The following is a 14,553-nucleotide window of genomic DNA, read 5'->3' as shown; positions in this document are numbered from 1 at the left end:
ATATTTAATAATTTTATCATCGTTCGATAATAGAAAGAAGATGCGAAATAATATTTTAAACCGTCAAGAGATGGCTCTTAGGTAATATTCTTTAACCAAATAAACAGCAATGATAAGGGTCGTAGTGCCGCCACAAATTTTTATATGATTTATGATATCAACTTGTAGAATGTTTTTATTTCGAAAACTTGTAAATAATATTAAATACTGTAAGATTAGCACTGCTCGTTATACCTTAAAGAATACAAAATGGCAAATGTATTAAAACTTCAAAATATCATCAACGTTCAAGCATCAGTCCAACATTTGGCAACACTATTCATTCTTCATGGTTCTGGTAATAAATTAATAATACACTTCTCCGTTCTTTATTATTTACATGCAAGTATTCGAGCTTTAAGGAATTTATTTGTGCATTATATTGCAGGAAGTTCAGGGAATGACATGAAAATGTGGATTGATGTTCTGAATCGTGAAGAATTGAAATTTCCTTATGTAAAAATTGTTTATCCTACTGCTCCATCACAGCCTTATACACCTCTCGATGGAATGGTATATTTATTTGTCTGTAACATGCAGATACAATAGAATAATTGAATAAAATTATCATAGTAATTTTGGTCATGATTTTCAGGAAAGTAATGTATGGTTCGATCGTCTAGATATATCAAAGACTGTTCCTGAAAAGAAAGAATCTATCAATCAAATATGTGAAATAATGTCTGAATTAATAGATAAAGAAGTTGAAGCAGGAATTCCCATCCAAAAAATTATGTTAAGTGGTTTTTCAATGGGTGGAGCATTAGCTTTACATTTAGCTTATCGATACAGAACATCCATAGCTGGATGTGTTGCCATGTCAACTTTTCTCAATGATAATTCTTTAGTATATGAGGTATATGATTATATAATATGCATGATTAATTTTTAAATATTTTCTTATCTATTACATCATGTAATCATTAGCCAATATTATTTATTTTTTATCGTAGGCTATAAAAAACAATAATGGAACAAAATTACCACCTTTACTCCAATTTCACGGATTGAAAGATTCATTGGTTCCATTTAAGTGGGGTGAAACAACTTATAAAATCTTGAAAGAGTTAAATGTAGATTGTAAACTGATACCAATACCAAATGCTGATCATGAATTGGTTCAAACTGAAATTAAACAGTTTACGGAACACATTCTAAACACTTTGTCGAATGAACATAATCCTAAATTATAATTTTGTTCTTCTTTTAAGCTAAAATATATAAAAAAGAATTACGATTGATAACAGTTTCCATTAATTCAATTTATCAGACAAGAATTCAATAGAAAGACTATTCAAATATTTTTCCAAGGTATGATAATATTTTAATGTTTATTTACTTTCTAAATAAATTTCATAAATTCAATGTCAAAAGTATCAAATAATGTTTTTGAAAAGCATTAGAATGTTTGATTGAATTTTAAATTTATCTCATATATCATCGATGACCTTGCTAATGATCTTGGAATGTTAATAAACAACAAAAATTTTAATACGTTTTAAAGTTGTCGGACTGTTACAATGATTAGAGATTGATTTTGAACTATCAGTTTATTTATAAGCATATTATTATCAACAATATAAATATATTTTTATATAGAATCATGAAGATGATGAAAAATATTAAAATGTATTACTGAACGGATCATGACGTTAAATATTTAATAAAACTATAAAAAATAAATTGTGAAAAGGAAGTAAGAAGATATTTCAATGCCCTCTTTAAAATTCAATCTATAACATAATTTTTATTCCACATAGGTCAGCAAATATATCATGTATACATGTATGTATTATATATCATGCCTAGGTTAACATCGAACACCCCTGGACGTTGGCACGATTACGAAGATTGGCGTTGCGCATTGGCGTAGTTGTTATCACCCCCAATGTACACTAGCTTACTCGTGGGGGTACCTTTCACTTTTTGATCATTTTTTTCTTCTCTCTTTTGACTCTAGTTCTTTTTTTAAAACACCAAATTCAACATCATCCTAATATTGTGTTATCAATCCATCATTAAGGCCCTATAAAAATATATAAATTAAAAATTTCATTGTATTTTTTATAAAATAGTGATATGTTATTTTTAAACTACGAGTATTTCATGCAACCCTACAATAACTTGACTTCGAAAAACATCCTTCTGTTTTTATTTTACGTGGTTTGTGATATTACAAAGCTCTAAATAAAATACAAGTAAATATTTATCATTAATTTACTTAATTGGTGGGTAAAATTTGGGTACTTATTCTTATCAGCAACATGCGAATAACAAAATTCATCATAGTTTATAGAACTATGTGTTGTGAAAAAAAATCAATAATGTGCATAGAGTCATTTGATGTTATTAAATTTTAAAATGAAAGTAAAAATTCACATCAAATTTACAAAATTAATTTTTTTTTAATTAAAAAAAAAAATAATTATAATATTATCTAGTGATCTTAAATAAATAAACTGTTTAATTATAATTGAAATTTTCTTTTTTAGATAAATTAATTGATTGAATGTAAAATAAAATCGCATTTTATGACACCATCAAAAAACTTCGACCCTAAATATAAGAGTAAGTAATATTTTTAATAATAATATAAATAATCAAAATAATTTTACAACTGTTATAAAAGAATAAATATCAAAAACTATGTCAATCATTGTGACACCAAGTTTGCAAATAAAAAATTTTTAGTTGTGAAAAAATTTCGAATAGTGAGTAAGATTGTTGACGAGTAACTTTCACTTGAGTATATTTAAAAAGATTTCAAAAGTAGATTAAAACACGTTTATCGACACGTCGATCAGCATGAGTAGACGAAAGAAAGAAAGCGGAACACCAAAGCCATTGGTAGAATAGTAATTTTTATTATGTCATACATAAGAGTGGTCAGTTTACCATTGATAGCTGGTGATGATAGTTGTATTGTGCTATTTTATAATAAAGTTATTCGTACAATCAACATAAAATAGAAATTGTTTAATAAAAAACGTTTCTAATAATTACTATGATATTAAAGGAGAGATGAACACTGATAATGTGGACGGATTTGGACTTGGTGTTGGGGTGACCAGTGGATCAAGCCTTGCTATTACTCAGCAAGGTCAAGGAGTTGCAGCTTTGCTTGTCATGCTAGTTGTTTTATGTTTTATATTTGCATATTGTTGTTGGGGAGCACCGTTTTGTCGATCTTTCTGTAGAAGACAGTGTTGCTGCCGCTTGGAGGGTTCAGAAATTGATCCAAGATTTGGAAATAGTGATCAAGCTATGGTAGCTACACCTACAATTATTTTATTACCACATGGGCGCATGTTGGTTGTTGATGGCACTATTTTTACACAGCTACAAGCTGATACTACTGGTAATTATTTATTAAGAAAAAATGATTTTTAATATAATAAATCAATCCAATATTTAATCAATGTTAATTATGTCAAATGGAAATTATTTTATTCTTTGTTTTTCTTAGGACTTGATTTAGTGGAATTGGGAGAAAATGTGATACGCTCTCAAAGGAATTCAAGATATGTTAATCGTCATCAACTTCAAAATAGCCAAGGAAGTATATTAGAAATGGACGCAGAAACACCAAGCAAAGATAGTATAGGATCTATAGGATTTTTTCCCCCTCCTACATATGAGAGTATCTATGGCAAAGATGAAGGTGAAATGCCACCATCATATTCCGACATCATCTTACATAGGTTTGGAATATTTTTCAAATATCATTAAATTGTTATAAAATATGATTTTTAATTATTTATATTGGATTCTAGGTTTGCTAATATGCCGTATGAAATTGAACTCCAAGATTATTCTAATGGCAAGGAAGAAATAGAGATGCGAAGTTTAGAAAACTGCTCGCATATCATAAATAATCCTTTGAATACAATAACAACTTATCATCCCTATGCCACCATAACATCATTTTCTAGTCAAAGACTTTCTCGACCGAATATTTCAAGGAATTCCACCTTTATAAATAGCTCTAGAAACTCGGATAATTTATATATCGAAAACGAACTTGATAACTTTTATAATGTTCCTTCGTCAAACTGCATCAGGATGACAAATTTACAACAAACCGCCGTTAGAGGTTTTATATCTAATGAAGAATTACATAGGCGTTACAGTGAGAGTCAAATAGCTCGGAACCAATTAAACAATGTAGTTAATTTAAATGATTATTCACAAACAAATGAAACAAGTCAAACATCACGTAATACACAGCCTATTGAAACTAGTGATATAACGAATACTAATGCTAACAATGAAATTATTAGTAATCGAACAAGAGAAGAAAATGGTAATATAAGATTAACTAACGATGGATTGAACGTACAACCATCATCTAGTGGAGGACAATCAACGAGTATCGAAATATCTAATAATAATAGTGTAGAAACTCAGAGACATGAAAGACATCGTCCACTTGAAGATGTTGAGGACGAAAATAAAAATTTCATGAATTTAGCAGATATAAGAGAAAGCAGAGTGTGATAATTCTCCATTTGAATGTAATAAAATCTATTATTAAATTTAACTAACATTAATGCTAATTATTTTATACAATAATTCTTTGAATAATTACTTATTTCTAATATTTACAATAATAAATCGAAATTATTGTTTTTTTTTTTTCTAATTTTGTACAAGTAATCTTAAACAATAATAGATAATTATTTGTAAAATTTTTGCAAAGTTGCGCAAGATAATATTACTAAAGTTAAAATTCAATTTTATTTGGTATTTATTAAATCAAAAGTTTGTTTATATATTTTTTGAATTTAAAAAATGCAATTTTTTAATTGAAGTTTTTAAAATTTACTGGACATGTGGAGATCTGTCTGTGTTAATATTATTACACACATTATGTAAACCATGAAATATTATATGAATTCTATAGAAATATGTAAATAATAATAACTTGGAACCAATACTTATCTTTAAAAATAATTTATTTATCATTTAAAGTATTCATTATTACATACCATCAATATCTTCACCCTCAGAACTTAGTTCACTTTCATTAGCTTTTTTATCCCAGTCTTTTAATTTTGCACCCATGACAAAATCATCTCGTAGCACACTCCAAACCTGTAAACAGAAACATTGAAAATTAATTCCAAAAAAGTTATTAAGAATTAAATTTTAAATTACCTTTTCGTCTTTATCAGTTTCGGATTTTTCAATTTGTTCTGCACGTACTTCGTCATCTACTGATATACTTTTTGTATTTCCCATCAACATATCCAGAAATACACGCTTATCAACATTTTGGAGTACTTTCTCTTGTTTTCTCATAAGTGGACCAGCATTTTGTAAATTTTTGTTTATTTGTGCTTGTTGTTTCTCTACTGCATTGAACAATTGAACAATACCTCTAAAAAATTGGACATAATTAAATAAAATTTGTTATGTACAGTAAAATGAATGAATAATTCAATAAATGATTAATGAAATTAATGAATTACTTTGTGGCAATTTTTTGCAACACTCTTTCTCTTGGTCTGTCTAAAACAGATGGTTTTTTTCTTAAAGAAATAAGCTTTGACTTGACTTCTTTGTTTTCTCCATCATTTTGAACCTTTTTCTTCTTACTAACACCTGCAGTTTGTTCAGCATCATCAGCATCTGTTGATATTTCTGATTTCTTTGCTACATCTGATAGTTTTTTAGCCTTTGATAACACCAGTGTTTTCTTCTTCTTAGGTTTATTTGTGTTTAATATTTTTTGGAATACATCTGCCCAACCAGGGTTTCCTTCACTTTCCATATTATCATCCTGTTCCATTTCTGATTGTTCATCATCATATGCATCACCATCCTCATTTTGACTATCACTTAGTCTATCATCATCAATGTCATTTTGATTTTTCATTTTTTTCTTGATACTCATTATTTATATATTCACAAATATACTTAAAATTTAAAAACAAAATCAAATTATTATCTTTTAATACACTTTTAATAATAAATTTACTGTAAAAATAATATTTTAACTACGAAATTAAACAGGCACTAAAGTTGTTTACCATTTATAATAAATAGGTTAGGTTAACACGTGTTATAACCTAGCGCATTTTCAATAGAAGCAGTAAAGAGAAACTTCTTCTCACAAGCAAAGAGCCACTTTTTATGCTTTATGTCAGTTGGATTCATTTATTTTGTTATTAAAAAAGTCAGAGAGATCATATTTAGCAAAAATGTCTACACTATTTATTTCGGTAATTATACTTACGTTGAAACTTTTATACAAATATTTTTATATTCAACTAAATACATACATTTAATTGCTAACAATTGTATTCTAGAATAATTGGAAGCTTCTTGATTATTTTACTCCAATTTTTATAAAAGACAATGACATTTACTAAAATGCATTTATATTAGATACTTTATTTATCTAGAAGATAATTAAAAAAATTTTTTCAAGTTCAAGTAATTTGTATTTAATAATTAATATTATTCATACGTAGAATGGCAGGAACTTCTGGACCTCCTCTTCCAAAACGACCAACATTAAGGAAGGATTCATATCAGTGGGAAATGTATCTCAAAGTAAAAGACAAGGGAGATCAGTTGGCACGTTTCGATAATAATTTTGAAATTATTAACGCAAAAAGTATTGTGAAGAACATTAAGAATTTCCTCGGTAATGCTATCAATCGAAATTAGATTATTAATATAATTATATATTTTGTTTTTTATTTTAAAACAATATAATTCATATATATGTTTATTTTTGTAGAATCATTAAAGCTTTCCCAAGATGAAACAAAGTCAATTACTTCCGCAATGCGAACTATTATAACATTCTATAGTAAGACGACAATGCAACCCTTCGAAAAAAATAATGGATGGATTGAATTACTACTTCCATTGATACAAATGAAACATCCCCTATCGGTAGTTTATAATCTATTCGAAGCTATCCAAGAACGTCACATCCCATATGCAGATAACTGTGAACATACTTTAAGACTTCTTTTTCTTTATCATGATCCAGAATTAGCACAGTTTATTGTTCGAAAACGTGTAAGCTTCTATGGTTTTTGCAAAAAGTGGACTTCAACGTTATTTGCTGGCATATGTCAACAAGAACTTGTTATAGCTTTATGGAAAGCTTTATTTAGATATGATGAGCCAATGATTTTTTATTTTGTGCTCGTCGTTGTGATAAATAATAGGTAATCAAATGAACAGTAAACAAATTGTAATGATAAATTTAAATATTCTACTATAAAAATTTTTAATTGATACAGGGAACAAATTTTGAGTATGAAAGATGAGAACAAAGATGTAATAACAAGAACAATCTCATCTCTACCAAAATTTATCGATACTAAGGATATTTTACATTTTTTTACAACTGCAGAGTATTATAAAAAAGAAACGCCTTTTTCATTCGAGTTTGAATTTTTCATACCTACTTTTGGTCCTCCAGAAAAGCATGCTACTTTGACAGAAGCTGCAAGTTATGTATGTTTACCAATAATAGCGGATGAACTAGAAGTGGATGGAAATATTGTTAGATCAAGGGAAAATTCGAAATCTATTGAATTTCTAGTGGTTGATCTGAGGTCTGCGAAAGAGTTTGAAGCTGGTCATTATCCGAATTCAATAAATTTAGACTATTCTATACATTTTCAAAACCCAGCACTCTTTGCTGACAAAGTGGAAGAGCTACTGAACAAGCAACCATTAGAAGCAGGAGAATTAGCCTATCAGTTTGATATACACTTTTGCTTTGTTACTAGTGGTCGCGATGAAGATGATAGTCTTTTACTAACTTTTATGGATCCTATTCTTGAAACACGATTGAAATTTATATGTATAGTCAAAAAAGGATATAAAGCAATCCATGATTTTTTTAAAGATGATCTTGATAGATTGCAGGATCATAATCCTGAAGAATGTTTATATTGTAAACCAAGTTCTCCAAAGAAACGCCTCAAACCAAGTGACGAAAAAGGTTTGTTTAACAAATTAAAAAGGCTTCGTTACACGGAAAAAAGTTCTGACAATCCTTTTCAGTCACGGTCTAGTAGTTCTCAAGCTGTTCGAGATTTTCGAATTGTATCAATCGAAAGACATGTTGATAACACACAAATCATGCATTTTATAACTTGCTTTCTCATTTCTGAATCTAATCAGCAACAGAAATGGTAAGTATTTGATTTCTGAATTATTAACAATTGTATTGTAAATTGAAATCCATTGAACAATAATTTAAAATATTTTAAATTGTTTATGCTGTTTCAGTTGGGTTTCAATCACTCCAACTCATTTTGAAGTTTTACGCGCAATTAAGGAACGTCCTGATTTAGCTTTTATTATTGTAAAACGTCCTTATTCAGAAGTTTTAACAATATCTTCACCATCGAACCATCCTGATATATTGAAACTAACATTTGGTGAAATGCAAGGGCAAAAGAAAATAATTTATGAAAAACTGAAATTCTTCATTCCGCATTTACCAGATATTGAGCTCATTCGAAATGCAGTTGTCTCAGACATGAGAGCTTCTACTTCTTAAATATCATAGCATATAAATTTCTTCTTTAATCAAATATTTATTGATAATATATTTATGTAGAGTATTTTGTATTTTTGAACAATAAATTTTGTTAGATTTTTACTAGAACATTTAGGTAGTCATTATTTATATTATTAATTTATCACATTCATGAATATATATGATTTTTCTTAATCAAGAAATTTCTTAAATTTTCTAGTTTTTTTTTTCTTAATGTTATTCTCAAATGATAAAACTCCTTCAATCTGCATTATAATATTGTTCATTTACTAAAATGTCAGATTGGGAAACAGATGAAGAAACGGATTTAATTTGGGATCAGTATGGAACTACACTGGAACGAGAAACACCAAAAAAATGGAATATTTATCCATGGGAGAAGAATCTACGAGTGATGAATCGAGGGAATCAATTAAAAAAATTTGATGGAAAATATAATCTTTCAGAACAGGCTAATATTCACAACGATAGCAAACAATTTGTTGGTAAATATTTTTATAAATAATTGAAACTAATGATTGTGAAGTTTTAAATAAGACGTCTTATTATAATAATTTTATTTTCTCCGCAGAAAAATTAAAAATGTCAGATGATGAAAAAGATTCCGTAATTTCAACATTAGAAGAAATAATTACAGCCTATTGCAAACAAAAAAGACAACAATACAAATCTAATAATGGTTGGATGAACTTGATAGTTACATTTATACTATTGAAACAACCTGCAGCAATTATTTACAATTTATTTGAAGCCATACAAAGCCAATATATTATACGAGATTATTCTGTTGTTGATAAAATCTTGTATCTTCTGCTATTTTATCATGATCCAGAATTGGCACTTTTCCTTAAGCTGAAGGTAGTATCCTTTGAGAATTTTAGTAAAAAATGGATGAAAACATTATTTGCTGGAAGCTGCTCCCATCAAGTTGTGACATCAATTTGGAGACATTATTTCAGTCGAGAATTAAGAGAACCAGACCCAATATTTATTCTATTCTTAGTTATTTCAATTATAATTAAAAACAGGTAATAATAGTTTAATCGTTAATTTCACTTAAATATTTAGATATTAAGTGCTATTATTCTTTGATCAATGGTTATATTTTTCCATAGAGATATAATTCTAAAGAAAAAAAATGATGAAGAAGATGAAGAAGTGATATTAACACCCTTCCTATCATCTCTTCCGAATAAACTGAAACCAAAAGACGTATCTCCACTTTGTTCTGCTGCTGAAGAATTAAAATTAAAAACTCCAACTTCAGCTCGAGAAGAATTTTATCAAATTCTCTTTAGTGATGCTAGTATTGCATCAAAATTACCCGAGTTCCCGTGTTTATATGTTCTACCATCAGAAGTGAATATTGAAACAGATGAAACTTATGCTCATCAACCTCTTCAACCTATCAAATATTTTGTCATAGACTGTAGACCAGCTAATCAATTTGAGGCTGGTCATTTACCAGGTGCTTACAATTTAGATTATTCATTACATTACCGAAATCCATCACTCTTTGCTAGCTACGTTGATGAAATTGTTAATTTGGGTGAAACAAAAAAAGTAGAAGATCCATATGCTCGTGAAATACATTTGTGTTTTATGGGAAGTGGAAATGAAGAAATCGATGAAATAGTTCTTTTAATTGCTGCTTCAATTATAGAAGCACATGTTAAACATGTCAGTATCCTTAAACTTGGTTATGCAGGAGTCCATGATTGTTATGAAGATTTAATAAGTTGTGAGCTGATCGATCATGATCAAAAAAGATGTCCAATTTGTAAATCAAAAGTAGTCGAACCAAATCTTCAACAATCTGGTCAAAGAAAAACAATATTGAAAAGAATTGGTTCGGTATTGAAATGTGTCAAAGGAGAACCAGATGAAAATGATGATGAAGAAGGATATTCTCTTGGTGTCGTGGAATGTCCTAGAGAAAAATTACAGTTTGAAATTGTTTCTATTGAGAATTATAAGAAGAAATTAAAAATTATTTATACCTATGAATGCAAGCATATGAATGTTCATAAGGAAGAACAATATAACAGGTAATTTTCAGGAAACATCATTTTCAACGTATTTATTTAACTGATATCATTCTACTTTTTTAGCTTGCTTATTCTCACGGATTACAATATTATATTACTGCGAATTGTTAAAAACCGTCCTCATGCTGCTTACATTACTAGCATTCATCGCTTTTCATCTCTCTTAAAAATAAGAGCTTCAAAAGATGATATGAATGTATTGACTTTAGAATATGGGGAAAGAATTGGCGACCAGGTCAAAATTGATGAAAAATATCGAATCAGAGTTGATAATGGAGTTCAAATTGCTGAAATAGTAGAAAATCAAGTCTATGTAGATGCCCGGAGATTGAAAACTTCATCAAGAGCTGGGCAATGAAAAACATTTATAATTATTTCATTAATGTTGAATGATAAATATTCATTACATTGTTTTTATGATTATTTTATATTATTATATTTATTAGAATAATTATTCTGTACTTTTATTTAAAAATAAAATATTAATTATTGAAAAATATAAGTACTTACTTATTTATTTTCAACTGTTTAAATTTTTATTCAAAACAAATGAAAAGATGTTTTCAACAAAGAACATTGTTCAAAAATTTCCTATTTCTCTGGACGCTGAACAATCAGTAAAGTAGAATTCATTTTATCGAAATCATTAATCGATAACAAAGGAATCTAAAAAATCCTAACCAAACAAATTGGTACATTTTTGATCGAAAAATTGATACACTTGAAAACAAATTTTGTATGGTTTTTTCATTTACTTTTGGATTGGTAATCCAAAATATTTTCTTATAATAAAAATTGTATATTTATTGATTAATAATATCATCATCTATAAATATTTACTCATTACATTGATTTCTTAATTATCAGAACCGCTGAGATGAATACTCTACTGAGTACTATTAGAAAATGTAACATCAATGTTATTAGTAAAGTATTAAAAAATAATTTAAGTTCTGAAGCACCATCATCTTCATCTGCATATGGTTGGAAATGGGATTTAAAAGTAACATGGGATCGACCAAAAAATGTTCCACATTTTCATCCTTCAAAATCCGGCGACTGTGGTATAACTCATAATGTAAAAGAAACTGATCCAGCAAAAAACTTCGGTCAATGCGAAGAATATAAAACGTATGAAACTAATTGTTTTTATCATGAAAATATGTTAATATAGAAATAATTATTTATGCTCTTAGGGCTGATGAAACCGTGAAGAAATTATTATCTTTAGAATATTACCCAAAACAAGAAATCAAACGAAAAATAGTAGAAGCGGCTACAGATGCAGTTAAAAGACATAAATACGATAAGGGATCATTAGAATTCAGAGGTAAATCTTTCGATTCAATCCTTTTTATTGAATATCGTTAATGAGTGATTACGGAATAATTTTTCTTTCAGTTGCAAAAATGACAGCTAGGATTGTGTGGTTACAAAATTTTGTAGACGGAAAAGGGAAGTTGCAAAAGACGAAACAATATTTAGGAGAACTTATTGACAAAAGGCAACGATATTTAAGAAAACTAAGGATGTGGGATTATAAACGGTATGAATTTTTGATTGAACGACTCAATATTAACTTCAGAACTACTCCTGAACCTGTTCATCAAGTGACCAGAAAAGATTCCTTACGGAAATTAACTCAAAAATATCATGATAAAGTAGTGAATGATAAAATAAATGCATATAAAGCAGAGCTTGAATCACAGCAAAAAGATTTTTATAAAGAAAAGGCTGAAAAGTTAGCTTTTATTCGATCGGAAGAATTAAGTCTTGGATTAGAACCAACTGTAACTGAACAAGAAATTGCTGCAGCTCGTGAAAAGGCTGAGCAATTAGCTCTATTAAAATAAATTGTCTGTTATAATAATAATTATTCTCATTTATTAGTTAGTTTTTAATATAATATATGCACTAATACTCTTAAAAACTATTATTACAGTCATTATTTTTACTATAAAAAAATGTCATTCAACATTATTTTATGATACAAATTGATAAAATAATTATTAATTGTTTTCAGTCCCTTTGATTTTACCAAAAAGTGAATTGTAAAGTTCTGTCTTCATTTCATCAGACCAAGTATCATTAACTGTAATAGGAGCCATAAAATTAATTAATTTAGGATGAACATTATATCGAATTCTTCGTCCTTTAGTTGCTTTCGTATCAATTTTTCTTTTCATTTTACTCCTCATATTTTGAAGTTGGACCCATTGTTTGCTCAGCTGAATAGGATCAGAAATATCTGCTACTTTCTGTTCAATTAACCCAGTCAATAGCTGTTGATAAAAATCGTCATCATCATAAATTTCAGGATCATATTCTTGAACTCTTCTTCCATCTGTATCAGCCTCATTCGTAGATTCTTTTCCAATAATTTCATATTCTGATCTTTTTAGTTGTGTTTTCTGAATGAGCTTAAATTTATCATTTAATAAAAATTCAATTTGTTTAACCACTGATTGATTTACACCTTTGTTAATTTTACCAGAAGCTATTCTGGTTTTATCATTCCATTTCTGTATCATAGAATTCCGATAAGAAGAGTATTTTTTATGGTTTTCATCAAGGATTTTTTCATACTCTGACAAACTTTTCACTTTTTGTTTTTTCTTTGGAGGTTCATCACTATCATTTTTCATCTCGTCTTCAGACTTCTCTTCTTCAGTATCTGAGTCAATTTCTTCATTCATAGGGTCATCATCATCATCATCATCATCTTGTTCTTTTTCTGTACTAGATTGCTTTGTAGACAATAAACCCTTAGTTTCTGGGTAATTATTTAATAATTTATCCTGAATATTCAACATTTTATCTAAGAGTTTCATTAAACTGTTTTTAGTTTCATTTTTACGCTTGAGACATTCTTCATCTGTCATAAAGTCATTGTGAGTGGTATATTGAGGTAATTTGTTACTAGTAACAAGGCATTTTTGTAATTTTATTCTCATTTCCAGTAAATTGTCCCATATTTTTAACTGATTATGAACACATTGACCTTTTTCAATTTCTCCTTCATTACTTGGGATTATATTTTTGAAATTTTTGTCGTCATCTCCATCGACTTGTTGAGAGTCGATACTGTCATCTGAATAATCTCCTTGAGAATCAGATTGATCATTTTCTTCATCATTATCTTCGTCTGTGGCTTCATTATCATCACTGTCATTGTCTTCACTATCTTCTATAGAATCCTCTTCCATGCTATTGTAGTTTGATTCTATTTCCTCATTATTATCACTATCATTCTTTTGGAATGGATCATTTTCAAAAATATCTTTTCTTGATATTTTTTTCCCTTTATACCTGTCGATAAAAATCGATAATTATTATTATTACTGAAAAAACATTGTTGCTTTAAAATTATAAAATTGTTTTTTACCTTTCATCACCATCTTCCAATAAACTAACATTTTGTTTTCTGAGTAAACTTAACCCAACATCTTCATCAGAACTAGCCTCTTCGTATTTATCAACGACCCGCGCTTTTGTTTCTTCATCTTCATCGTCAGAACCAAAATTGGTTGGTGCAGCAATTATTAAATTATTTATTTTTTCAGCAAGAGAAATTTTTTTCTCTTTTGATGATTTCGTTTCCATGTTTAGTGAATGAAATAATCACTATCTGCGGTGTGCCATGACTACTCACGTGGGTGAAAACATAACTTATTTTGGAGCTTCTATGTACAGGATATGTCAATAATGGAGCCCATGTGACACCAAAATTATCATTAATGTCATTTACTTAATCAGTATCGAAATTATTTTTATTTCGATTCCTATTTATGATTTTTAACTTAATTGTTGTTTTACTAAAGATTTTGTTATTGAAAATAGAAATTTTCGGTACATTCTTTCTAGTTGTTAACCTAAAAAGTCATACATTACTAGTGATGGTAATTTACCAGCATTGTTGATTTATCGGCT

The 14,553-nt window shown here is 28.4% G+C and overlaps 7 protein-coding genes across 11 annotated transcripts; 5 read left to right on the top strand and 2 right to left on the bottom strand.

Annotated features, from left to right (window-relative positions):
• The first annotated feature begins 35 nt into the window (after nucleotides 1-35).
• LOC118066783 (lysophospholipase-like protein 1) lies at nucleotides 36-1,970 on the top strand. Of its 2 annotated transcripts, XR_004690295.1 has the most exons (5): nucleotides 36-337; nucleotides 428-552; nucleotides 635-895; nucleotides 993-1,350; nucleotides 1,849-1,970. XR_004690295.1 is itself a non-coding variant. In XM_035083107.1 (4 exons), exons 1-4 carry the CDS (start codon nucleotides 250-252, stop codon nucleotides 1,230-1,232), a joined length of 714 nt encoding a protein of 237 aa, XP_034938998.1. In that variant the 5' UTR covers nucleotides 36-249; the 3' UTR covers nucleotides 1,233-1,377. The 2 variants fall into 2 exon arrangements, 1 of the variants encoding a protein (XP_034938998.1); XM_035083107.1 differs by lacking the exon at nucleotides 1,849-1,970 and having other exon boundaries at nucleotides 993-1,377.
• On the bottom strand, nucleotides 1,767-6,188 carry LOC118066782 (RRP15-like protein). Of its 2 annotated transcripts, XM_035083106.1 has the most exons (5): nucleotides 6,072-6,188; nucleotides 5,511-5,957; nucleotides 5,197-5,419; nucleotides 5,028-5,133; nucleotides 1,767-2,065 (listed from the first exon to the last, which is right to left on the bottom strand). In XM_035083106.1, the coding sequence occupies exons 2-5, from the start codon at nucleotides 5,933-5,935 to the stop codon at nucleotides 2,058-2,060; spliced, it is 762 nt and encodes a 253-aa protein (XP_034938997.1). In that variant the 5' UTR covers nucleotides 5,936-5,957; nucleotides 6,072-6,188; the 3' UTR covers nucleotides 1,767-2,057. The 2 variants fall into 2 exon arrangements, with proteins under 2 accessions (XP_034938997.1, XP_034938996.1); XM_035083105.1 differs by lacking the exon at nucleotides 6,072-6,188 and having other exon boundaries at nucleotides 5,511-6,064.
• LOC118066781 (probable serine/threonine-protein kinase tsuA) lies at nucleotides 2,099-4,587 on the top strand. The gene is made up of 5 exons (XM_035083104.1): nucleotides 2,099-2,237; nucleotides 2,532-2,607; nucleotides 3,056-3,397; nucleotides 3,506-3,740; nucleotides 3,813-4,587. Exons 2-5 carry the CDS (start codon nucleotides 2,571-2,573, stop codon nucleotides 4,534-4,536), a joined length of 1,338 nt encoding a protein of 445 aa, XP_034938995.1. The 5' UTR covers nucleotides 2,099-2,237; nucleotides 2,532-2,570; the 3' UTR covers nucleotides 4,537-4,587.
• On the top strand, nucleotides 6,132-8,685 carry LOC118066779 (TBC1 domain family member 23-like). Of its 2 annotated transcripts, XM_035083101.1 has the most exons (5): nucleotides 6,132-6,263; nucleotides 6,516-6,691; nucleotides 6,788-7,226; nucleotides 7,302-8,204; nucleotides 8,302-8,685. In XM_035083101.1, the coding sequence occupies exons 2-5, from the start codon at nucleotides 6,517-6,519 to the stop codon at nucleotides 8,573-8,575; spliced, it is 1,791 nt and encodes a 596-aa protein (XP_034938992.1). In that variant the 5' UTR covers nucleotides 6,132-6,263; nucleotide 6,516; the 3' UTR covers nucleotides 8,576-8,685. The 2 variants fall into 2 exon arrangements, with proteins under 2 accessions (XP_034938992.1, XP_034938991.1); XM_035083100.1 differs by lacking the exon at nucleotides 6,132-6,263 and having other exon boundaries at nucleotides 6,426-6,691.
• A 131-nt stretch (nucleotides 8,686-8,816) lies between these two features.
• On the top strand, nucleotides 8,817-11,073 carry LOC118066784 (TBC1 domain family member 23-like). The gene is made up of 4 exons (XM_035083108.1): nucleotides 8,817-9,060; nucleotides 9,147-9,603; nucleotides 9,691-10,623; nucleotides 10,687-11,073. The coding sequence occupies exons 1-4, from the start codon at nucleotides 8,850-8,852 to the stop codon at nucleotides 10,979-10,981; spliced, it is 1,896 nt and encodes a 631-aa protein (XP_034938999.1). The 5' UTR covers nucleotides 8,817-8,849; the 3' UTR covers nucleotides 10,982-11,073.
• Nucleotides 11,074-11,306: 233 nt separating this feature from the next.
• On the top strand, nucleotides 11,307-12,553 carry bonsai (28S ribosomal protein S15, mitochondrial). 2 transcript variants are annotated; one of them, XM_035083151.1, is made up of 4 exons: nucleotides 11,307-11,388; nucleotides 11,491-11,754; nucleotides 11,820-11,953; nucleotides 12,025-12,553. In XM_035083151.1, the coding sequence occupies exons 2-4, from the start codon at nucleotides 11,501-11,503 to the stop codon at nucleotides 12,474-12,476; spliced, it is 840 nt and encodes a 279-aa protein (XP_034939042.1). In that variant the 5' UTR covers nucleotides 11,307-11,388; nucleotides 11,491-11,500; the 3' UTR covers nucleotides 12,477-12,553. The 2 variants fall into 2 exon arrangements, with proteins under 2 accessions (XP_034939042.1, XP_034939041.1); XM_035083150.1 differs by having other exon boundaries at nucleotides 11,313-11,754.
• On the bottom strand, nucleotides 12,521-14,417 carry LOC118066813 (protein AATF-like). The gene is made up of 2 exons (XM_035083149.1): nucleotides 14,009-14,417; nucleotides 12,521-13,932 (listed from the first exon to the last, which is right to left on the bottom strand). The coding sequence occupies exons 1-2, from the start codon at nucleotides 14,224-14,226 to the stop codon at nucleotides 12,633-12,635; spliced, it is 1,518 nt and encodes a 505-aa protein (XP_034939040.1). The 5' UTR covers nucleotides 14,227-14,417; the 3' UTR covers nucleotides 12,521-12,632.
• Nucleotides 14,418-14,553: the final 136 nt, after the last annotated feature.

This window comes from Chelonus insularis, unplaced genomic scaffold (genome assembly GCF_013357705.1).
Source record: "Chelonus insularis isolate UGA/USDA-ARS -01 unplaced genomic scaffold, ASM1335770v1 contig_355_pilon, whole genome shotgun sequence".
Taxonomy (NCBI): Eukaryota; Metazoa; Arthropoda; class Insecta; order Hymenoptera; family Braconidae; genus Chelonus; species Chelonus insularis.
Note: the sequence above shows the minus strand (reverse complement) of the source record. Positions and strands in the feature narration are given on the sequence as shown.

Bases quoted from the DNA above. Each gene is read 5' to 3' on its own strand.
- LOC118066783 (XM_035083107.1), top strand. From the start codon at position 250: ATGGCAAATGTATTAAAACTTCAAAATATCATCAACGTTCAAGCATCA. The intron at 553-634 runs GTATATTTATTT...CATGATTTTCAG, and splicing joins ATACACCTCTCGATGGAATG to GAAAGTAATGTATGGTTCGA. The intron at 896-992 runs GTATATGATTAT...TTTTTATCGTAG, and splicing joins ATAATTCTTTAGTATATGAG to GCTATAAAAAACAATAATGG.
- LOC118066781 (XM_035083104.1), top strand. From the start codon at position 2,571: ATGACACCATCAAAAAACTTCGACCCTAAATATAAGA. The intron at 2,608-3,055 runs GTAAGTAATATT...ATGATATTAAAG, and splicing joins CTTCGACCCTAAATATAAGA to GAGAGATGAACACTGATAAT. The intron at 3,741-3,812 runs GTTTGGAATATT...ATTGGATTCTAG, and splicing joins TCCGACATCATCTTACATAG to GTTTGCTAATATGCCGTATG.
- LOC118066782 (XM_035083106.1), bottom strand. From the start codon at position 5,935: ATGAGTATCAAGAAAAAAATGAAAAATCAAAATGACATTGATGATGAT. The intron at 5,420-5,510 runs GTAATTCATTAA...CCAATTTTTTAG, and splicing joins TTGCAAAAAATTGCCACAAA to AGGTATTGTTCAATTGTTCA. The intron at 5,134-5,196 runs GTAATTTAAAAT...TTCTGTTTACAG, and splicing joins AAACTGATAAAGACGAAAAG to GTTTGGAGTGTGCTACGAGA.
- LOC118066779 (XM_035083101.1), top strand. From the start codon at position 6,517: ATGGCAGGAACTTCTGGACCTCCTCTTCCAAAACGACCAACATTAAGG. The intron at 6,692-6,787 runs GTAATGCTATCA...TTATTTTTGTAG, and splicing joins GAACATTAAGAATTTCCTCG to AATCATTAAAGCTTTCCCAA. The intron at 7,227-7,301 runs GTAATCAAATGA...TAATTGATACAG, and splicing joins GTCGTTGTGATAAATAATAG to GGAACAAATTTTGAGTATGA.
- LOC118066784 (XM_035083108.1), top strand. From the start codon at position 8,850: ATGTCAGATTGGGAAACAGATGAAGAAACGGATTTAATTTGGGATCAG. The intron at 9,604-9,690 runs GTAATAATAGTT...ATTTTTCCATAG, and splicing joins TCAATTATAATTAAAAACAG to AGATATAATTCTAAAGAAAA. The intron at 10,624-10,686 runs GTAATTTTCAGG...CTACTTTTTTAG, and splicing joins AAGGAAGAACAATATAACAG to CTTGCTTATTCTCACGGATT.
- bonsai (XM_035083151.1), top strand. From the start codon at position 11,501: ATGAATACTCTACTGAGTACTATTAGAAAATGTAACATCAATGTTATT. The intron at 11,755-11,819 runs GTATGAAACTAA...TTATGCTCTTAG, and splicing joins CAATGCGAAGAATATAAAAC to GGCTGATGAAACCGTGAAGA. The intron at 11,954-12,024 runs GTAAATCTTTCG...TTTTTCTTTCAG, and splicing joins GGGATCATTAGAATTCAGAG to TTGCAAAAATGACAGCTAGG.
- LOC118066813 (XM_035083149.1), bottom strand. From the start codon at position 14,226: ATGGAAACGAAATCATCAAAAGAGAAAAAAATTTCTCTTGCTGAAAAA. The intron at 13,933-14,008 runs GTAAAAAACAAT...TTTTATCGACAG, and splicing joins TTGGAAGATGGTGATGAAAG to GTATAAAGGGAAAAAAATAT.